The sequence below is a fragment of the Mastigoproctus giganteus genome, chromosome 6 (genome assembly GCF_048544385.1).
Source record: "Mastigoproctus giganteus isolate SK-2022 chromosome 6, ASM4854438v1, whole genome shotgun sequence".
Lineage (NCBI taxonomy): Eukaryota > Metazoa > Arthropoda > Arachnida > Uropygi > Thelyphonidae > Mastigoproctus > Mastigoproctus giganteus.
The window spans coordinates 191,001,320-191,019,595 of record NC_143580.1 but is presented as its reverse complement, the minus strand read 5'-3'; the positions used below and the strand labels follow the sequence as shown (position 1 = coordinate 191,019,595).

At 36.3% G+C, this 18,276-nt stretch overlaps 1 protein-coding gene across 1 annotated transcript in view; it reads left to right on the top strand.

The window, feature by feature from the left end:
- Positions 1–18,276, top strand: part of LOC150084834 (proteasome subunit alpha type-3-like) — a 114,295-nt gene that overhangs the window by 89,217 nt on the left and 6,802 nt on the right. Inside the window, exons 8-9 of the mRNA XM_090375578.1 lie at positions 2,525–2,592; positions 4,369–4,433. Of these exons, the coding sequence (XP_090231704.1) occupies positions 2,525–2,592; positions 4,369–4,433 (133 nt within the window). The remainder of the gene's footprint in view (positions 1–2,524; positions 2,593–4,368; positions 4,434–18,276) is intronic.

The window sequence follows — 18,276 nt, the reverse complement described above, 5'->3', positions numbered from 1 at the left end:
GAGGGGAATGAATTTGAGTTGGTCGCTGTCAAAATTTGCTTAACTATGTGGTGGAAGATGTTTTAAGGAGTGGCTTTGTGATAAATATGTTCCATGCTGGCAGAAAATAACTTTAATCTAGAATCCTTTTGAAGATGTAACCGTGTGGTGAAGTGCATTAGTTGCTCTTAATAAACTGCTCTCTTGTTATGTTGACTTTATTAAGAGGATGGACTGCATCTAAGTGTGCCGATACTTCTGGTATGTTCACTTCCTTGGAAAATCTGTTAATGTAATTGAGGCAGTAATCCAAGTTGATTCTTTGAGGGTATTTTATGGATTGTAAATTTGGCTTGTTTAAATTTGTGGGAGTGTTCTCTCTCAATTTTAGTTTTGCGCTTCGAGGAATGCAATCCTATATACAGTTTCAGAAGTTGTTTTCCATGTCTTGTGGAGTGCTGTTTCAGGTAGCTACTAGCTGTTTTGAGTGGGTGGTAATTCTTACTGTCTTTGAAGCAGTGAAGTTGACAGTGATAATGGACTACCAAATGAGTAGGTTACTGCTAAAACAAGGTCCTGATTATTGGAAACATGCTAACAGATAAATGATGCAGCTGGTAGTACCCCAATATATTTCACTTTTATTATTATTGTATTATTGTTATACTTCTGGAAGCTGAGAAAGTGTCTAGCCGATACCTGCATCTCCAACTGGATTGGATTATAATCCAATAGTTGATTGTGGTCTTGAAAGGACGTGAATACTTTCTAGTAAGTTTGGTCTTCTAAAGTAGATAGGTGACCAAATGCATATCAGAAAAGGCATAAAAAGCAGCTAAATTTTGCTAAGGACGACTCAGGCAGTTGCGAGATTAAAGTCTCCAAAAACAGTTCTCATAATGGATGAGTATGGGTCGTTGAAAAACCACTTGGTTACAGTATCATTCAATTTCAAGTTAGGATTGGGTGAGCAAAGATAACACAGTGGTACAGTCAGTAAGCTTGATAGTTTAACTTAATTGTGATGATAGCTTCAGAAATATGTTTATTGATCTCACATGCTTTAAGAAGAACATAGATGTCTTAAAGAGAACCATGATGCCTTGATTCCCTCTTGTCTTTTCTTGAAGATCAGTGGATTTCATTAGCTAGCTAGCTTCATCCTGGACAATATGTTATTGTCTAGGATGAAGACCCTTACCTGTATCAGCAGAATAACACTCTGTGTCATACTGTTTGCATTGTGATGGACTGGTTTGGAGGATATAAACATTGGAAAGTTGGACTAGTCAGCCCAGAGCCCTGACATCAATCCTGTAGAGAAAAGCTGGGATGAATTATCGAGTGTGAGGAGAGACTGCCTAAAAGGCAGTGCTGGACTGGTCGCTACTTTGAATGCTGAATGACCAAAAATATCACAGGGCATTTACATAAAACTGGTAGAGAGTATTTCACAGATACTATAGGCTGTCATAAAGGTTAAAGATTTTTATCATGTACTGTTATTTTTAGATATGCAGATGTCTAGGTATTAATGGTAGGGCAGTACACACATACACACAGGGTTTTTAAAAGGTGCCAGGGTCTATCTTGCTTATTTTTAGATATAGGCTATTTATGGGGGGGGGGGGGGTTGACTGAATTTTTTGGGTTTGATGCTAAAATTGGGCCAAGTATTATTGTTTAGATTTTGAAATTTTTAAATTAAAACTTTTCCGAATTAACTGGTTTTTTGCTCAATAAGAAAGTATTATTCCCTGTCTTCGATTTAGTCTGACAATGTTATTATACTTTTGGAAGCAAGAAAAACAAACTAAACTGAGGACAGGAAAAGACTTTCCCATTGAGAATCTAAACAGTAATAGTCCAGTTTTAACATTAAAGGTTGCAGGTCCAAATGTAACAAAAAGGTCCAGATGACAAGTAGACTAATGCTAAAAATTAGTGATACACCCTGGTACTTTTAATTGAAATAACCTGTTCACACACACACACACACACACACACACACACACACACACACACACACACACACATCACTGTGTTTCTTTTATTGTTGCAGTTTATCATGAAGTTTGCATGGATCTTAATTAGTCTACACTAAGCATGAAGGGAAAACCAGTGTTTCAATATGTTTTATTCATTGGGAAAACAGGTTTTTTTTATTTATATTTATTAATGTTCTTTTATCTTCTGAGTCTGCTCATATCTGTTTTGTCAGATTTTGTATAGGGTAGGGAAATTTGATCAATTTCTTTGCAGTTTATGAGTTGGTGAAAGAGGTAGTTTTTTAATTATTGCTATGAAACCAATTATGCTATGCATGTAGCAGGCTGGCTTTTCTGATGGGCTCGCTGGCCACAGTAACATGACTTGCTTGCCAATTAATCACTTTGATGGCAGTTAATTTCATGTCACAACTTCTTATTTCTGGTTAGTTTTCTACAGGCAAGCCTTGAGTAGATAGAATTGTTATACTTGTTGAAAATTAAACGTGGCAACAGATTTATTATTTACTATATATATATATATTTTTTTTTTTTAGAATTTATGTTGTGCATGATGAAGTGAAGGATAAAAATTTTGAACTGGAACTCAGTTGGGTTGGAAATGGTAGGTATGGATTTGGCCTTTTTTTCTCCTTATAGTATAAGTCCAGCTATCTGATATTTATGGAGTTTTGGGGGTGGGGATGCCAGTTGCTCGAGTATTACCCTTATAAAATCCTACACAAAATGAAATACCATAATTAAAGTTAAGCTTCTTATACACGCAAATGTGTACACTATATTTTATTTCCTCTGGGTATAATTTTAAAACAATGCTTCTTCACCCCCCCTCCCATATGCTGATTGCATGAACTCTCCAAATGGATGGATGTTGGCTAGTTGGACTTTCACTGTATTTGTTGGTTTTTTTTTTTTTTTTTTAATTATAAGTTACTTGTTACTCGAGTATTTGAATTTAAACACTGCAGTTAATTATGTATTACACACTTAACTTGAAAGGCATGTTCCAGCTCTCAGACCATACTACCATACTATTTTAACTATTTTTAGCCTGAATTTTTCCTTTATGATGTAAAATAATTAATTTTCCTTTATTTAAATTTAAAATATTAACTATAATATGCCTTTTTTAATTTTGGTGTTTGTTCTTGATTACTACTAGGTGGTAGATAATATACCACTTAGCAGTAGTAGTAATCAGGTTGCTTCCATTCTTGAATGGTCATGGATGCTTGAATGGCAATGACAGCCATCAGTGTGAGATCCAGTATTTCATACATTTCAAGAGTACAGCTTTAAAAAAGATTTTGCATAGGTCATCCACTAGACTGAAGGAGGCATCTAGACAAGCCAGTGCACAATCTTTCTGCCTCTACTCTGCAGTCTGTGTACCGGAGTCCAAGAAGACTTAAGTGGTTGAATCTGCCAAGGCCACATTACATGAGAATTTGGGCATATCTTGTTGAGCATATGCCATACCGAAAAATTTCATGAGTTCTACATCTCTCCCCCTCAGTTTTTCCTTGTCTACATCAGTGCATCATGAATAGTCCATTAGTTTTCACAGAACAAATTTATTAGTGAAAAGAATTAAATTTCCCAAATACTTCCTAATTCATTTCACAAAGGTACATACCTAGTTTGGACATTAGTGATGTCTGTTTTCATCTATGTTCTCAGCCCTACTTATTTTTTCTTTCACTCATAAATTATTCATGCTATGATTCCTTTTGCTATAAAGGCAGTGCTTGTGCATGTCCACTCTAATATCCCTTAATAGAGATTTTAATCTGGAATCTACTCTTTTGGTATATCTTATTTGAATAGCTGGAACTGCTTGTTATTCTTATGGAGGAAATTGACTGTGATGGACAGATATAAAGTCAGCATTAATAAGTTATATTGTTGTCATTGTTTTGGTGATTCTTGGTGCCATCATCTAGTTTTCCCATATTCTTCCAGTTCACTTAGTTTGTAAGTTCTTATGGTCTCTGTTTTATTGTGCTATGTCTGTGTTCATGTGATGATTTGTATGCTGTGTGAACTGAAATGCCTTAGAATAACTCTTGGGGGGGGGGGGGATCATTTATTCTGCCTGAGATTGGCTAGCTATAGCCCTGATTGAAAAGATCATTTAAAAGAATTTCTTGTTTCCACTGCTATTTGAACCCAAAACTGTTTTAATGAATGACCAGTGATAAGCTCACTATACTGTCATAGATTACAATGTACATTGTCACAGTGATTAAAAAAAAAAAGAAGCCTAATACATCCTAATCTATCACTTAATAAGTAATTTTTATAATTCATATGTATTAAATTACTTTTATTTTTCTGTTTGGTTATTTTAAAAATGTGTATTCTGTTCTTTTTCTCAAAGCAACCAATGGAAGACATGAGTTAGTACCACCAGAAGTGTTTGCTGAAGCTGAAAAGTATGCAAAGGTATGTAAATTTTTCAGAAATAGAATTTGAATTCCATAAACACACAAGTTTTAAATTAAGAATCAATTCTAGTGTCAATGGTTCTTAAGTAAAGTAATCCCACACATGCACAGACTCTGAAATGTACTCCTTTCCTTACAGAATCATCAAACATTACTTATTTTTACTTGTATCTGGAACACATCCTGTAAATTTAAGTTCTCCAAACCAAACATTATAAGACCTCTCATAACATTCATGATTAAAAATTCATTCAATTTAAAAATTTTAATAGAACAAGAAATTAATTATACCTAATTTGAAATAAATATAATTATATCTGTAGCTATTAAAACACAACATGTTTATATATTTTTTTCAATCCTGTACTTTGGTGAGGAGATTATTTTTGTGTGCATTCAGGTATGATGCACTACTGGCAGAATAAGCTGATAGATTAATATTAATTTTTAATATATATCTATTTAAATTTGTGTTTATACATGATTCTACTTCATTGAATTGGGGGGGGGAAACAAGTCTGTTTGGCAGCCCGTCCATTTCATTTGAACTTGAAGTATATGTGTCAAAATCATTGGTAAACAATGTATGAAGGACAAAAGGCATCTGTTAGTGAGTCAATTTTCATTTTAAATTGGAATACTGAATATATTGCATCTTGATAATTTATTAATACTTTGTATTGATTAATACAAAGTATTAATAATACACTGGACCGAACCTATTGATAACTCTTTAGGAGGCTTCTGGATCAACTAGTGTATAATCTTACTACCTCTACTCTGCCAGATAGTGACTGAATGGAGTCTGAATAGTGTGTGTGTGTGCAGTGGGGGGGGGGGGTCATTGTCGAGGCCACGTTATGTCAAGGATCTGAATATATTCTTACCATGTGTACTTCATGTTCAAAATTGTCATTACTTCATACAGCAGGCGCCTCCGTAGCCAGGTGGGAAGGAGCAGCAGTGCGCAGCACACGCTTCTTGATTAGACCGGGGTTCGAGCCCGTCACCACCAAATACGGAGGATGCGGAAAGGTCAAGGAATGACCACCGCATATCCTGGAGCAATATGGCCTTAGTTGCTAATGCTCCTAAAAACCAACAAAACAAACAAACAAAACTTCATACAGCATGCCCCCCCCCCCACACACTTTTTCTTACTATTGAATACACCATGAATTGTCAAACTAATAGAGTAAGCTTATTTGCGAAAAGATCTAAACCTCCCAAACATTCCTAGTTCATTTCACAAATATATGTGGTCTCAATTCTCAACAATGCCCATTACAAATATTGCTTCCTCTGCATCTAAAAAACTTGGTTTTTCTCTTTCACTTTTCTCTTTTCTTCCAAACAGCTGTTCACTGTGTACAAATCGCAAATCTGCCCTACCATGGAATATTGTTCCCACATCTGGGGGGCAGTGCCCCCAAAACTTCTCTCAGGCTTCTAGATTCATTCAAAAGAGGGCAGGTAGGTTAATTAATGACTCCTCTCTAACAAAGTCTCTCCAATTGCTGTCTCATAGGCCTACTGTTTCTGCTGCATGCCTTTTATACAGATACTTCCATGGGCACTGTTCTTCTGAATTGGCTTCTATAATTCCCGCTCTCTCTTTCATAACAGTCCGAACACGTGCCGCCACCAGCTAACATGCATTTACTGTCCAATTTCAAACTCACAGAGCCAGCTTTTCATCTTCCTAGTTTATTCATTCAGCTGCCATTTTCTGAAACAACCTTCCTTCATATGTATTTCCTGAAAATTACAGTCTACAGAAGTTCACGTCTAATGTCAAAAATATCTTCTTTCGTCTTCTCAACCACCAACCCAAGCACAGTACTAAATACTATAGGTTCTAATACCTCTTGTGTTTGTAGTTTTCATAAAAAAAAAAAAAAAAATACAATTAATCTTTGAAATAGTTTTTTCAAATCTTAGGAAAATCTTGGAATATGATAAATAATTAATTTAAAAATTATGATGTTAAGACTAAAACGTATAAGCCATGAACACTATGTAATTTCATTATTGTATGGGTAGAGCAGTACCCTCAGTTTTGTACATAGCCCTGAGAAAACTGCTGTGAAATGCATCTATGTCATTTTGTGAAGCAAGTTGCCTCAGTGTTACTCCAGCACTTCAAATAAAAAGTACTGTTTCTCTGAAGAAGTGTATTGTTACAAGTTTACCTCACTTTTTGCAGACTTGTATAGTGTGAGTACCATAATGAATTTTGTATTAATCAAATATTAAGCTTTATATAATTGTATATACAGTCGAATCTCGTTAAATTTTTTCATTTTTAATAACGAGGTTTGTGTCAAATTTGCCAAAAGTGTCAAATTTTAACCAGGTTTTTTTTTTTTTTTGCAAATAGAATAATGATAAATAATAATATCAAAAGTCAATTAATTTAAATTAATAAAAATAAAATATAATAAAAACAAAAGCCTTGTCTAACAATGCAGTAATAGGAATAACACACTTTTTAAAAAGATATTTTTTTTGTAAAGCAATTAATGGAAATGAAAATATTGTACAGTATATATTTTGATATACACCTAATTCTGTTTTTACACGATAGATACGTTCCTGAAAAATACGTGTAAAAAATGACATTGGATTTATGGAAGAAAAGAAGATTGGTTCCGGATGTAAAAAATCAGTAAAAATAATTTAAAAAAAACACATAAAAATATTCGTTTTAAGCTTATTATTTTATTTCTACAAAATACACATGTAATGATATGTAATGAAAATGTATTAAAGTAAATTTGTATGCATATGAAATGAAAAAAAAATCTGTTTTACACATAAGATTTTATTCATTTTCACTTTCTGATAATAAACGTGCATACATTTGCGTACGACTGGAATATCACTGCTGTCACTAGAAATGTTGTGGACATCGTCTTCTTCTTCCTCTATTAATGAAATTCTTTCTGTGATCTCTTGAGCAAAATCAGCACGAATCTCCTCTGGTGCTGATGTTTCACCGGTTTTACGAACGAATTCAGTTATTAATCGTTGTGTTCGTGTTTTGGTTAGGCCATTATATAATTCTCTGTAAGAGGCTGTCAGCAACTTCAGTTCGCGTTGAAACTTTCCAGCGCGTTCCTCATTAGGGTCATGTTTGAAAAAATGATTACCTAATTTTCTGGCCAGTTTCAGACCTTTTATTAAATCTGCATTTAGAACAGGATCATTTTCTTCATTATCACTACGTTCTGTGGGATAAGGAGTCCCAAGGACAACCTCTAATATTTCATCTTCGCTTAGGGCTTTGTCGGTTAACAATTCATCAATATCTTCAAACGATAGATCATCGAATCCTTCTCCACCAATTTTGTGTGCCATTGTAATGATGTTGGGAAATTCGGTCGTATTATGGATGATTGGATCTTTGCTTTTTACACATTGTGGCCAAACCGCTTTCCAACACGCATTTAAAGTTGCTGGTTTTAATTCAGTTAACGCTAATCCAACTTGATTGATACAATCCATAATTGAGAATTTCTTCCACACATCAATGACTGTTAGTGTTTCATCATTCAGTTTGTCCAAAACATGTTGGAATGTTCGTTTGCATAGTATGTTAGCATTAGCATCAGCCAAAAAAAAAATATAAATAAATAAATAAAAATTAACCACTTCCACGACAAGGGATGGAAGTCTGTTCCACCAACCAACCAACCACCTGCTGGCTAAAGGCAAATTTCCAGTCTCCAGTCCATGGGTACCTCCCCTGAATCCAAGGAAGCTCTCATAATTATGGCTAAGGGTTTGCTTACTTCCTTTGCTGCCTCCTTTAATATAACTGGATAGATCCCATCCACCCCAGGTGCCTTTCTTGTATTTATCTTCAACAATTTCTCCTCCACTTGACTCTCAGTTATTACAAGATTCTCTAGCTTACTGCCAGAGTTGAATACACCTCTGTCATTCCCCTCGCTGAATAACTCCTCATGTGTGAATGTCGATGCAAAATATTATTTAGTTTGTTAGCTACCTGAGCAGGATCATCAACAGTTGACCCATCGATATCAAGTGGACCAATCTGATTCATCCCCTTCCTTCTAGAGTTTACATAAGTAGAGAACTCTTTACTGTTTTTCTTTGCATCCCTTGCCAAAGACTTCTCGTAATCTGCCTTCACCTGCCTAACCTCCTTTGTAACTTGGATCTATCTATCATAGGTTTCTGTCATCTATCATCTTGTATCTATCATGGGTTTCTGTGTCACGTATTAACTTGTATGTATCCCATGCATTTTTCTTCTCTGCCGTATGTCTCATTAGTTCTTCTGACATCCACTTAGGCCTAAACCTTGAACAATATTTCTTAGTTGGTATGTAAAGCCTAGTAGCTTCCAAGATAAGTTCTTTGAATGCTTCCCTTTTTGAATTTGCTGTTGGTAACATCATCAGTTGGTCCCACTGTATAGAATTTAAATACTGTCTCAGTCCATCGTAGTCGCCTTTACGAAAGCAATAACCCTTCCCTTTACCCCTAATGGTAGTTACCTCTTGGAGTAAATCCAACTTCAGCACACTGTGATCACTGCCACCTAGTGGTTCATTTACCTGCAGATTCTTAATCCATGAAGAATCACTACTGATAATCAAATCAAGAGTATTACTCCCTCTAGTTGCCTCCCTAACATGCTGATGTAGAAAACAATCATCCAATAAATCCACAAAAGCCTTGCTAGTGTGTGAGTGACCAGCCCCCAAATTCCTGTCAATATCTGGGAAATTAAAATCCCCCATTATAAGACTCTCTGATTTACTGGCCCACTCTATTTCCCTGTACAATTTCTTATAATACTCATCAGAGTCATTAGGCCTATAGCACACTCCTACTCTCAATTTTGATCTCCCAATGCTTATGTCACACCAAACTGACTCGACACTGCACTGTCCAGCAATGTCGACTGGCTTCACTTCCTTGGATTTTATGTATTTCTTAACTAATAGCATAACCCCTCCTCCCTTCCTATCCTGTCTATCCTTAGTGTAGACATTGTACTCCCCAAATTCCATTTCTGCATTCCTTATATCTGTGTGACACCACGTCTGTGATATTCCAACAATATCCATCTTTGATGTTTTGAGCAATACCTCAAATTCAACAAATTTATTTATCAAGCCCCTGGCATTGGTGTGTGTGCATGTATACATACACCTGTTTCTGTTCTTAGCTACCGTAACACAACCCATATGTTTACTTGTCCCGCAATGACTTCCAGCAGTCTCTGAAATACCCCGCATCTTGTTTTCCAATCTGCTGATGATTCTAATAGAAGCAGTGCAAGAATCACTTTCACCTCTGCCAGTGGCTACTGTTAATCTATTAGTCTTTGTATCCCCCCAATCTAGCAGTTTTCCGACCCACCTAACATTGCCTCGATAGCATCAGCAAACATTCTTGCACCCTTTCTATTTAAGTGTATCCCATCCCTGTAGAAGCAGTCTCTCCTGTTAACAAGTACAGACTAGGCTGAAAAAAATTCTACCCCTTGAGACTTGCACAATCTTTCCAGGGCCGAATTGATCGACAGGGCTCTCATCATATACTCCCTCCTATCGTGTCTGGGCAGAATTGCAGAAACTTTCAAATTCAACCCTAATTCATGCCTTTTTTTCAACAGTGACCTGTACTGTTAAGTAATTCCGCCGGTCTCCTACTCTTAATATCATTAGTGCCAACGTGTACAACTATATCACCTTTTGTGCCCTTAAAATGTTTTAATTGTCGCAATTATACCTTGGTCTAGCGGTTGTATCAAAGATGTAGTATTAGGTGGCAGATATAAAATTTGTACGTTTGTTTGTTCCAAGACAGGATTGCCGGATGCATTGTCAAGAATCAGAAGAACTTTAAATTCGAGACCTTTCAAATTCATATAATGTCTGACTTCTGGGATGAAACATTTGTTGAACCATTCTGTAAAGATAGCAATGGTCACACAGGCCTTCTCGTTTGTCCTCCAGTGAACAGGCAGTTTATTGATATCTACACCTTTCATTGAATGTGGGTTTAGGGCTCGATATACCAGCAGTGGTTTCAACATACGATCTTCTGAAGCATTGGAGGAAAATAATAAGGTCACACGATCCTTAGCTACCTTAAAACCACCAGCAGTTTTCTGCGATTTGGCTACATATGTTCTGTTTGGCATTCGTTTCCAGAAGAAACCAGTTTCATCTGCATTCCACACTTGATCAGGAGTGTATCCTCCATCTTCAATAATTTTTGCAAGTTCCTGCGGGAATACTTTAGTAGCCGATTCATCTGCAGATGCAGTTTCACCTTTAATTTTTATATTATGAAGAGCATTCCTTTTAAGAAACCCTGTCATCCAACCTGTACTAGCAGAAAATTCATACTTTCTGTTTAACTGAGATGAAGTGCTTGGCTCCTTTTCTTTAATCTGTCTGTAAATTGTTAGTGCTGTTTGCTTGATGGCATTTCCATCTACTGGTACTCTGTTTTTGTGACTGATCTTCTATCCATATTACCAGGGCCTTTTCCATTTTTTCCTTGACAGTATCTCTTGTATATGATGATGAATTAACACTTACTTTTGTTCCAGAACATACCGACTTCCTAATTGCAGCTTCATTTTTCTTAATAGTTCTTACGGTAGCTTCATGTACACCAAAATGCTTTCCTACAGACGTAGCCCCTTGTACAGTTGCAAGACAATCTAAAATTTGAATTTTATGTTCCAAAGAAATCGCTTTCCTTTTCATTTTGGTAATAGGCGAATTATTCGACATTATATAAGAGCTACCGAAAAATATCTCAGTTATAGTTAATAAAAAAAGATATGAAAAATTTGTAGACTTACAATTTATTGACTATCGGCAAAATTAATAAATTTATATGTGCGCAAATTTCACTAAAGATTCTTTCACTTTGAAATAGAGCTTACTACTAAATGTCTTCCGAAGATACAATGCACGAATACCATAGTTGTGCACCAAATTCAATAAAAACATTGATGATTCATAGATACCTAGACGTACACATTGGTAAACAAAAGCACACATTTCAAAATGCGCACACTAGCTGTTATCCAGTCTATTGGTGCGTGTAATATAGAAATGATAAGCCACAAATAAAAAAAAATTTCTTAAAATTTAGGCAAAAAAAAATTCATAGAAATTGTGTTAAATCAAAATAACGTGTAAAAAGAGAATGAAATATTTATTTTGAATTCGTGTTAAATAAAATTCGTATAAAAAAAGTTTGTGCAAAAACAGAATTAGGTGTATAAAATATTTTAGTATCACAGTAAAAAGAATTAATCATAATATAAAATGAGATATACAAACCATTAACTTTTTGATAAATTAATCTAATTTAAAGAAAGACTCCAATGACCTTTGCACAGATTTTGTCCTATATGCATTTTTATTTTAACTACAGCACAGACATCAACTGCAATAGTTTCTTTATCAACATTACTGCAGGCCAACACATTCTGTATTATGCTCAATGCATTTTGGGCATCTTTTTTTTTTTTTTTTATGGCAGTGTGTGTGTGGGGTGCATGCATGCATGCGTGCGCACGCTTCACTTTCACTGTCGCTGGTAACAAAAACATCATTTTGCTTGGTGCTCAGCAGCTCTTCTAGTGTGTTGCTGTGGTAGAAACTACATCGTGTATCTTCACAAACTTCAAATTCGCCAACAAAATCTATATGCTCATTCAAATTCCTCAATGTCACATTTGTCTGCTGGACTGTGCTTTTCGATGATATTTCCTTGAAAGCCACTCTTTCTGAAGCAGTTGATTATTACACTTGATTCAATACTGTCCCGAGCAATAATATGATTGTGGATAGCATCCAAGATATTCCAGTTTGGCTGCAAATTGTTCCCTCTCTCCTATGATGAGGATCAAGTACCTTATCAGGCAGGCTCCGTATGCCCGATTTTGGTTATAAATAATTCCTTGATTCAATGGCTGCATAAAACTGGTGGTAATGGGAGGCAAAAACAACAGCCATATATTTGTCAATTTAAGTGTCTCAGCAGATTGTGCTGTATAATGAACTAGAATCATCAAAATGTTCCTTTATTCTGAAGCCATTCTTCTGTCCACTTTTGATAACCAAGACTGAAAAATTTTGACTGTAAGCCAAGCACTTCTATTGGCCACATAATCACAGGATAGTTGGTAATTTCTTTAAAACATCTTGGCTTGGAAAATTTACCATCTGAATTGCAGCATAACAGAACTGTAAGTCTTTGTTTACTTAATTTTCCACCTTTTCAAGACTCTCCCCAAACAGCAAATGTTTTGTTTTGGCAGCAAATAATAAAATAAACCTGTGTCATCAAGATTAAAAATATCCTTTGCCTCATATTTTTCAAGAAGAACACAACCAGTCTGTAGCCTTTTCTTTGTTGATTAATCCATGCTCCCTGCAAACATTTCACAAAACCAAGTTATTCCTGTCTCAAAACTTTTAGTGCTAGTCACTAATTCCATATTGTTGAGCTAGATAGTTTGCATTTTCTTGCAAAATCGGACCTGATATCGACAGATTAGATGCACGCATTTGTTGGTACCACTCAAAGTTTTGTTTCAGTTCTTCATGTTTTAAACCAGGAATTCGTTTCATTATTGCAATGTTAGTTTTGCTTCATTCTATCCTGTCAGCCTCTTGTATAATTTTCAATTTAATTTCCAGGCTTAATTTCTTCAGTTTGTTTTGTCGCCATAACTAGATGAGATTTAATATAAACAAACTATAAATAAATTTAAATCATAAGTTCCAAAAAAAGACATTAGCTCTGATAAAATGGCACAAAAAATGGATTACACTATAGTAAAAGACTCTTTGAACTGGCGAATTTCAACTGACATTTTCCCATGGAGAGCGAGGGAGTGTATGTAAACAACTTAGAAAAACTTTTTATTCTTTTGTTAATTTGACATCTCAGCTTTCAGAATGATGTTTTTCAGAGTGCACTTAAGTTGTAGCTACCATAAACTGGTTTTGTTTACACAAAAGTAAATTCTAACAAGTCAGTGTCATCCTTTGGGAAGCAGGGAACCAGGTGGCCAGAGGCAATAATCGGACAGCTGTGCCAAGATTTGTATTAAACGTACAAAATAACAATATTTATTTCTTATGGGGTTAAAACGAACTTTGTGATAGATGTTAAACGAATTTTGTAATAAACGAATATGTGTACACAGAAAAGTTTATCTTTTTTACCAGGAAAATGGTATGTACTTCATATAAACAGAGTTTGTATTAACAAGATTTTACTATAATCACATATATTGTATGTATTTTATGTATTTCAAATAAATAACAAAATTTGTAAGCAATATAATAATACTATGAACCAGAGCTGTAATGCTTCAATATGTTCCATTACATATTTACAGCATTATCTGCCTACTATCATCCCCCCTCCCCCAGATCCACCTAATTATCTTTCCTGTAATCCTAGTTTTTTCCAATTTGTACAGTAACCTCTTATGGACTGTATAAAATGATTTTCTGAGATCTAGGTATAATAATGCCAAAGTTTTTCCTTGCATCTGTTTGTTTTATAAATGCATAGTAATTAACAAGATTATCCAGGCACGACTTCCCCATCAAGAATCCATTCTGTGTGATCTCTTTTTGGTTTCAATACTTGTCAAGGTGTTCATATATTGTGTTCTCTACCATGACCTCTGTGATCTTGCTCACCACAGAAGTCACTCACTGTTCTATAGTTTCCCAACACCTCTTGAGATCCTATTTTGAGGATATCAACACTTTTCCAGTCCAAGGAGACCATTCTGGCGTCTACATCGAACGACACCAAGATATCTTGGTGTCGTTCGATGTGGCCTCCAAGTTCACAACCATACCCTTAGAAGAAGAAGCCAAAGCATGTCTCCCTCAAGCAATATACAGCCATATCCTTCTGGGATACCCAAGACATAAGATCTCATAGATCTTTCCATAGGAAAGCCATACTTCACATTCAACGGGGGATTCTGTATGCAGATTTCTGGCCTCAGCATGGGTAATGCACTCTCTCCTCTTGTGCTGGAAATTTTTGACAAAATTTGAAAATTTCTTAGAAAACCAACCGAATAATCATCAAAATGTTCCTTTATTCTGAAGCCATTCTTCTGTCCACTTTTGATAACCAAGACTGAAATTTTGATTGTAAGCTAAACACTTCTATTGGCCACATAATCACAGGGAAGTTGGTAACTTCTATGGCTTGGAAAATTTACCATCTGAATTGCAGCATAACAGAGCTGCGAGTCTTTGTTTACTTAATTTCCACCTAAATTTGTTTACTTAATTTTCAAGACTCTCCCCAAACAGCAAATGTTTTGTTTTGGCAGCAAATAATAAAATAAACCTGTGTCATCAAGACTTATTTTCTGGAGTAGGTACATCGATGACATCATAGATATTTGGAACCATGGTACAGAAAACCTACGTAAATTCTTTTAGGCTCTCAACAACCACTACAAAAAAAAATCTAATTCAAAATGGAAATAGAAAACAATGGAAATCTTCCTTTCTCGGAAATCCTAATTACAAGAAAACGCACAGAGCTACATATGGAAGTTTACAGGAAGCCCACTGATACTGGAATCATATCAAATTACAAATCCTGCCATCCTTTCTCAACAAAAATGGGCATTCTAAAGTCCTTCATCCTAAGACCTCACAGAATCTGTAAAGAAGACAGTCTACAACAGGAAATACAAATGATAACCAGGCTTTTCCATGAAGAATGGATTTCTGGTACACATCAAAAAAGTCATAGAAGACATCTCCTAGGCCATCACACAGCCCAAGCACAGCAAGGATAGTAGAACATGGTTTCAACTGACAATGTTACCAACAGTAAATTCTAAGTGGGAAGCATTCAAGGAATTAATCGTGGATGCTACTAAAAGTTTCATACCTATTAAGAAATATTGTTCAAGGTTTAGGCCTAAATGGTTATCTAATGAACTAATGAGACTCGTAACAGAGAAGAAAAATGCATGGGATGCATATAAATTATCAAGCGACTCAGAAGCCTGTGGCAAATATAAGCTAGTCTGTAATCAGGTCACAAAGGAGGTTAGGCAGATTACGAGAAATCCTTGGCAAAAGATGCTAAGAAAAACAGCAAGGATTTCTTTACTTATATAAACTCTAAAAGGAAGGGGATGAATCCGATTGGTGCACTTGACATCGATGGTTCGACTGTTGATGATCCTGCTCAGATAGCAAACAAACTGAATGAGTATTTTGCATCTACATTCACACATGAGGAATTATTAAGGTTTGAAAATGGCAGAAGGTTATCAAATTGTAGCAGGATACTTAATGATTTTGAATAACTGAGAGCAAAGTGGAGGAGAAATTGTTGAAGTTAAACATAAGAAAAGCACATGGGGTGGATGGGATCTATCCAGTTATATTAAAGGAGGCAGCAGAGCAACTAAGCAAACCCTTAGCCATGATTATGAGAGCATCCTTGGATTCAGGGGAGGTCCCCACAGACTGGAGATGAGCAAATGTATCCCCAATTCACGAAGGGGGATCGAAGGGTGACACGAGTAATTACAGACCAGTTAGTTTAACTTCTGTTCCGGGTAAAATAATGGAGTCACTGGTTAAAGATGCATTGCAGGATCATCTAGACAACACTGCAGCAATACTTCAGACACAGCATGGGTTTGTTAGGGGGAAAGTCTTGTCTGACAAATTTGATAGGATATTATGATGTGGTTACAAAGGAACTGGATGCAAAAAATAATTTTGATATCATATATTTGGATTTCAGGAAAGCTTTTGACACTGTTGCACATGGAAGGCTATTGTACAAATTGGAGCAGAATGGTATTAAGGGTAAGTTGCTACAATGGATAAAAGGATGGTTAAGTGGGAGAAGACAGAGGGTGGTAATCAATGGGTGCTGCTCTTCGTGGACTAATGTTATTAGTGGAGTCCCACAGGGTTCAGTGTTAGGTCCACTGTTGTTTTGTATATTTATCAATGATATTGATGAAGGTATATCAGGCTTAATGACGAAGTTTGCAGATGATACAAAGGTTTGCAGGGTTGTTAATGACAGTAATGGCAGTGTGCTACTGCAACAGGATCTAGATAATTTGGGCAGATGGGCTAAGAAGTGGCAACTGAAGTTTAACCTTGACAAATGCAAAGTACTGCATATGGGTAGAAGTAACCCCAGAGAAACGTACCAGCTGTGTGGTACTACACTTAAGGTGGTAGAAAATGAAAAAGACCTGTGAGTAATTGTGCAGTCAGATATGAAGTTTTCAGAGCAATGCAGACAAGCTGCCAGGGCAGGTCATGGGGTTTTGTCAATGATATATAGGAATTTTGCTAGCAGGGAAAAGGGGTGATTAACCCTCTGTATAACGCAATGGTCAGGCCGCACCTTGAGTACTGCGTACAGGTCTGGAGGCCTCATTTTAGGAAGGATGTAGATTTACTTGAGCGTGTACAGAGAAGGGCAACAAGATTGGTGAGGGGAATGAAGGGATCCTCTTACCAAGAGAGGCTTAAGTTCTGCAAATTGCAGTGGCTGGAGACTAGGCAACTGCGCAGTGATCTGATTGAGGTGTATAAGGCCTTGAATGGGTTGAGCACGCTGAATTCTGATGGGATTCTTCCACTTGTTCAGATTACGAACCTAAGGGGGCATAAATTCAAATTAAGAAAAAACAGATGTAGAATAGATGTGCGGAAATTTGCCTTTAGCCAGCGAGTGGTTAATTGCTGGAACAAACTTCCATCTGTCGTTGTGGAAGTTGATAGGTTGAATAAATTTAAGGAGGAACTGGACAGGCATTTGGAGGGAATGGTGTGATTTTTTTTTTTTTTTTTTTTTTTTTTTGGCTGATGCTGCATAAGCTCATACAGTTGCTTTCTTGCATCACATGCCACTACTACTACATCCATATGCATATCACGAGGGTGCTGACACTCTTTAAAAATTACAGCTGTGAATTACAGGCTGCGAAAAAGCGATAAGTGTTTGCCATTTTATTTACCTAATTGTTATTTTATATTGAACTTTATAAGTAGCCATATAGTTCTAGATACGCTGGTTATTTTAATTTTTAATTTAGGTAAGAGTTTATGTCGATTACTACTTAATATAAGTAAAACCATTGTTTCGTTTGAATCTTGCAGCCGTTGTTTTTGTATAGAATAGAAGGGAATTCAAATTTTTAATTGCGGTAACTAGGTAATTCTAATATAAAATTATATAGCGTAATTCACATCCCTGCATTTAGTATTCTATTAGATAGTGTAGTATTGACAATTAATTAATTTAATTTATTGATCTTATTAATTTAAAATATCATGTCCCAGACTAGAGCAGAAAAACAACGGGCACAAAGTGGCAGGAGGCTGTGACTCAGGGAAGAACTGAGGGGTGCGATTCTCCAACGCATCGCAGCCTAAAAAAATGTGCAACTTCTGAAATGTTTGCCAAACTCTCTGGAACGGAACGTGATCTAGCCAAGGAGGATGTCTTTGTATGTGCCAGGTGCAGAGAGTGTCTAGAAATTAGGCGTCAGCTCAGCGTTCTGATGGGCATCTATGAGAGCTTCCGGTGTGGGGTAGATGCCCTTGAAGAAATTAATATGAGGGCCCTGTCAAGCTCTCAGCTGCCCAACTCAGCGCAAGAGCTCACTCCTGGGCATCAGGCATCACAGCGGCAACCTCCAAGGCAGAATGCACTGGTCCCACAGGAGTTAGTTATCGTTGGTGACTCCGTTGTCAGGGAGACACGCAACACAGAGGCAGCCTCCAAGGCAGAATGTGCTG